This window comes from Caloenas nicobarica, chromosome 18 (genome assembly GCF_036013445.1).
Source record: "Caloenas nicobarica isolate bCalNic1 chromosome 18, bCalNic1.hap1, whole genome shotgun sequence".
Classification (NCBI taxonomy): domain Eukaryota; kingdom Metazoa; phylum Chordata; class Aves; order Columbiformes; family Columbidae; genus Caloenas; species Caloenas nicobarica.
The window spans coordinates 7667958-7672645 of NC_088262.1; the positions used below are offsets into that span (position 1 = coordinate 7667958).

At 56.3% G+C, this 4688-nt stretch overlaps 1 protein-coding gene across 1 annotated transcript; it reads right to left on the reverse strand.

Annotated features, from left to right (window-relative positions):
* Positions 1–3356: 3356 nt before the first annotated feature.
* Positions 3357–3983, reverse strand: LOC135996270 (GTP-binding protein Rhes-like). The gene has a single exon (XM_065648091.1). The coding sequence runs from the start codon at positions 3981–3983 to the stop codon at positions 3357–3359; it is 627 nt and encodes a 208-aa protein (XP_065504163.1).
* Positions 3984–4688: the final 705 nt, after the last annotated feature.

Consider the following 4688-nt stretch of genomic DNA (forward strand, 5'->3'; position numbering starts at 1 on the left):
TGCGGGACGGGACCCGCCAGGAGAACCCCAGTGGGGCTCGGGTGACGCGGGGGCGGCAGGTTTGCTTTTTCCAGAGCACTGAGCACATCGGCTTGTTTTCCCCGGCGCTGAGCCTCGCTTAGCGAAAGGCCCTAAAAACAAATACAGCTAATTATATCCTCAATGAGAAGTGCCGCTTTTAGTTTTAAAATGTTTTGCTTTCTCGCTCGGTGTCCTTGGTTTAAGTGTTTGTGCCACAGCTTTCCATCAATCAGGACCTGAGCAAACTGCAGCAGCCAGCACCAATTAGTCACAGCGGGGGCTCGCAGCTGATGTCCCCCCCCGGCTGTCACTGGGGCGCAGCTCTCGCAGGCGGCATCTTGATGCTCCCTGATTGTTTGTGTACTCAAATTAAGCGGGAGCATCTCGCGGCAGTTTGATGGGGTGTGCTACGTGATGTGGAACAGAACAGGAGGGATCACTCAGAGCTCTTCTCTGCGGGGTGATGTGGTCAAGCACAGGGACAAGGCTGGTGTCTGCTCCGGAGGCAAGGCTGGAGTGAAATGGTCTGACTGGGGAGAAGGGGGAGGCAGAGGGAAGGAGAAGAAAGAAATAAAAGAAAAGAAAAGAAAAGGAAAGGAAAGGAAAGGAAAGGAAAGGAAGGAAGGAAGGAAGGAAGGAAGGAAGGAAGGAAGGAAGGAAGGAAGGAAGGAAGGAAGGAAGGAAGGAAGGAAGGAAGGGAGAAAGAGAGAAAGAAAGAGAGAGAGAGAGAAAGAGAGAGAAAGAAAGAAAGAAAGAGAAATAGAGAAAGAAAGAGAGAAAGGAAAGGAAGGAAGGAAGGAAGGAAGGAAGGAAGGAAAGAAGGAAGGAAAGAAGGAAGGAAGGAAGGAAGGGAGAAAGAAAGAGAAAGAGAAAGGAAGGAAGAAAGGAAGGAAGAAAGAAAGGGAGAAAGAAAGAGAGAAAGAAAGAGAGAGAGAGAGAAAGAGAGAGAGAAAGAAAGAAAGAAAGAGAAATAGAGAAAGAAAGAGAGAAAGGAAAGGAAGGAAGGAAGGAAGAAAAGAGTTGCAATGGAAAGATGTTCAGGATCTTTCTGATATTTTGGGGATGGAAAGAGCAGCTCTTGGTTCTGCACGTGGATGGGCCAAGTTCACTGCAATGTGGGTTTTTTTGGTAGAAAAGCAGCACCAGAGACGTCAGCACCAGCCGGGGCAGCACTGAGAAGTGGTGGGTGTCCCGGCACAGACCTCACTGCTTCCAAGGGGTTGTGATTTACACAACGACTTGGTCACCCCACAGTGGCAGGGAACCCCATGTCCTTGTCCCGCTGGCTCACTGGGGCGTTACAGCAGCCTTGGGCACACAGCTAAGGGAGATGATGGCACTGATTGCCCCAGGACCACGGTCACGGGCATCTTCCCCAGCACGTGCTGCATCTCCTGTGCAGGGACTGCTTTGAGCAGCTGCTCTGGAGGTGGGAGCCCCTTCATCTGCTGTTCCCCTGACCCAGAGAGGTGTCCCAGGCTGCAAGTGCCTGGGGGTACAGGTAAATCCTCTGTTCCCCACGGCTCTGCTGGGGACAACCGAGCTCTCCGGGGCAGAGCTGAGCCAGGGGGACCTGGATGGCTGTTTGCATGGATCCTGCTCTGCCCTGGCTCTCCCCAGAGGCTCTGGCCTGAAGCCCCAGCTGCCCTGTCCTCCTGGGAGGGGATGCAGAAGGAAAGGCAAAGTTTGCTTCTCTCGTTCGGTGTGTCCCTGTAGGATGTTTGCAGGGACAGCTCTGGCCAAGCCCTGCGTACGCAGCTCGGTCTATCACACGCTGCGGCTGCGCTCCCCGGCTCTTCCCCAGGCTCGGCTGCAGATATTCTGTGTTCAGGAGCTGTGAGCCGTGTCTGGGTAAGAAAAGCAGTTTCACTTGTTGCTGCTTGTTGAAAGAAAGTGAGCTGCAGGTGTTCATAGTTCTTCACCACATCGCACTGTAAAGAGACGCAGCTCCAGCCCTCAGTTGGGCTTTACCACCTCTGCACGACCCAGCTACCCCGGGAGTGCCCTGAGCTGCGTTTTTCTGCTAAAACAGGGGCCAACCAGAAGTTACACACCCATATCTCAGGCCACACTGTAGGGCTGGGCTTCTGAAAGCTGAGGCTGCCAAGTTGCCCAGCTCCTTCGGGTGTGAACCAGGGTGGATAGGTCTTTAATCCACCAAGCTTTAGTATCTTTATTTATTGTGCTTGTGTAGCTGCCGAGCAGGTTAAATGCTTGTTACAGCAAGGATGGGCTGTGCGAGGGGAGAGTAAATCAGTGCAGTGCACGCTAAAGCACAGTAAATACTGCCCTTCTGTGCTCTTCTCCCACTCCTTTTTTATCTCCTTTTAATGTGTTTATGGTTTTTATTTCAGCGGATCAGCTGTCTTTTAATGGCTGTTGTTCTTTTCTGTACTTGGATGTGAGAAGGGCTGGTTTATTTTTAGTTACTGCTGCTTGGTAAAAACTTCAGTGGTTAAATTGTCAGGAAAATCATAACACCAAATGTCCTGACACACCAGGGGATGCTGGAGAGCTGGGGAGGCTCCGCCAGTGCCGGGATGCTCTGGATAAGGATGGAGCATAGAGGAGAGAAAGCAAATGCAGTGATAAGGGGTCCAGGCATAAAACCCTGATTATCAGGCACTGCAACATTTGAAGTACAGGAGAAAGAAACCCAGACATTTTCCAGCTCCGCTTTGCAACAACAGGTTTATTGGGTATGCTTAAAAAACCCCACAAAAAATAGAAAAGAGGAAAACCGAAGAGATGCACAGACTGCCCTATTGCATGCTCTACGCGCATACCCAAGGTACAAAACCAAAACTACTTTGGACACTGGGTCTGTCGTAGCCACACCAGGAGGTTGTACGTGCAAGTGCTCGGCGCGAGGTGACACAGGACCTGAAGGAGACCCGGGAGAGGGCACCGCTGCGTGGATGCAGCTGCGCAGGTGCCCGCAATTACCTTCTGATGGATGTAGCGAAGACCTGTTGTTTGTCCGCCTTTCCTAGCACACAAGGAGCTGCCTGCCTGCTGCCAGCTGCAAGCTCGCCGCGGCACAGACGCGTGGTGCTGGCTGACCGACGGCGGTTTCCCCGGCACACCTCCCACCTTTTTGGGGTCTCACCCTCTCCCCGCTCCCTTTTGGTGACCAGCATCCCTTCCAGGTCCCTCCTCCTTGCTCTCTCCAACTCTCCCCGGTCCCGGCGGGCTGGGTGAGGAAGAGGAGGGAAAGGGTGGGAGGCAGCAGGGTTGGTTTTGGCCGAGGCGGCGCCTCTCCCCACCCAGCCCACCTGAGTTTCCAGCCGGTGCCGGTGCTGCCGGCGCCTTCCCCCCAGCCCCGGGCGGCCGGCTCAGCACACCGAGCAGCTGTTGGTCTTGTTCATGGGCGGCCTCAGCCCCTGCTCCCTGGGCAGCGTCTCCCTCCTCTTGCAGAGCGCGGGGCTGAGCCGGCTGGGCAGGTTGGCTTGCTGCAGCAGCTCCCTGAAGACCTCCAGGACGTTCTCGTTGTCCTTGGCCGACGTCTCCACGAAGCGGCTGTTCCAGTCCAGCTCCACCAGCGACAGGGCGTCCTCCGCCGGCACCTGCCGCTCGCTGCCGCTCTCCGCCTTGTTGCCGACCACCACGATGGGAGGGAACTTGTCTTCCTTCACCTCCAGGATCTCCTCCCGCAGGCTCTTGACGCTCTCGAAGGACTCGGCATCGTCTACGGCGTAGACCAGGGCAAAAGCATCGCTGTTCTGGATCGAGAGCTTCCTCATGGCCGGGAAGGAGTAGCTGCCGCTGGTGTCCAGGATTTCCACCTTGACCGTGGCCCCGCTCACCTCGTACTCCTTGCTGTGCAGCTCCTCCACCGTGCGCCGGTGCTTGGGCTCGAAGGTGTCCATCAGGAAGCGGCGGATGAGGGACGTCTTGCCCACGCCGGCAGCACCCAAGAAGACCAACCGCACGTGGTTCTTCTCCTTCACCACCAGGGACATGGCTGGGCGCAGAGGGGCCGGGATGCTCCGCAGCTGGTGGAGCGTCCCTGGGTGGCCACAGCCCCGGCGTCAGTCCTTTTTTCTGTCTGTGTGTCTGTCCTCCTCTGCGCTGGCTCGATGCAGCCGGGGAAGTTTGGTGCCACCTCCCTGCGAACTTCAGCCGGCTGTTCTGCCGCAGACGCTACATTCCCCAAGTCCAGCTCGTCTTTTATCCTGGTTCCCCCGCCATGTGGCACCAGGCTGTCCAATCTCCGTGGGTTGGAGGGTGCTGGAGGAGGGAGGGCAGGGAGGGGGAGAGCGGGGTGCTCCGGGCCAATCCGCGGAGCTCGGTGCTGGAAAGCCGCCGGAGAGCACTGCGCCACGGCGCACATCGCGCTCGCATCGCCCAGCGCTGCCGGGGAGCCGGCAGCAGCCCAGCCCTCGCGCTGCGCCAGCCGTCCTGCCCTTTTGTCCCCCCCGGGAGATTAACGTGTGTTTCTTGGCGTGGGCTCACTGGGGGGGTCCCCCACCCATTGGGTGGCTCATGTAAGGGGTTGGTGTCACCCACATCTTTTTCTTGCGCTTGTCTGGGGCTGGGGACTTGTTTGCAGATGGGGTTGCTGCAAACGTGCCCAACTCTTCTGTAAACCTATGAAATATTTGACCTGAGGGGGAAAATAAGAGCTCTCTGAAACCCATATGTCATAATCTCCACATTCAGCTGTC

What these genes read in the sequence shown, in the direction of transcription:
- LOC135996270 (XM_065648091.1), bottom strand. Translation starts at nt 3,983, where the DNA reads ATGTCCCTGGTGGTGAAGGAGAAGAACCACGTGCGGTTGGTCTTCTTG.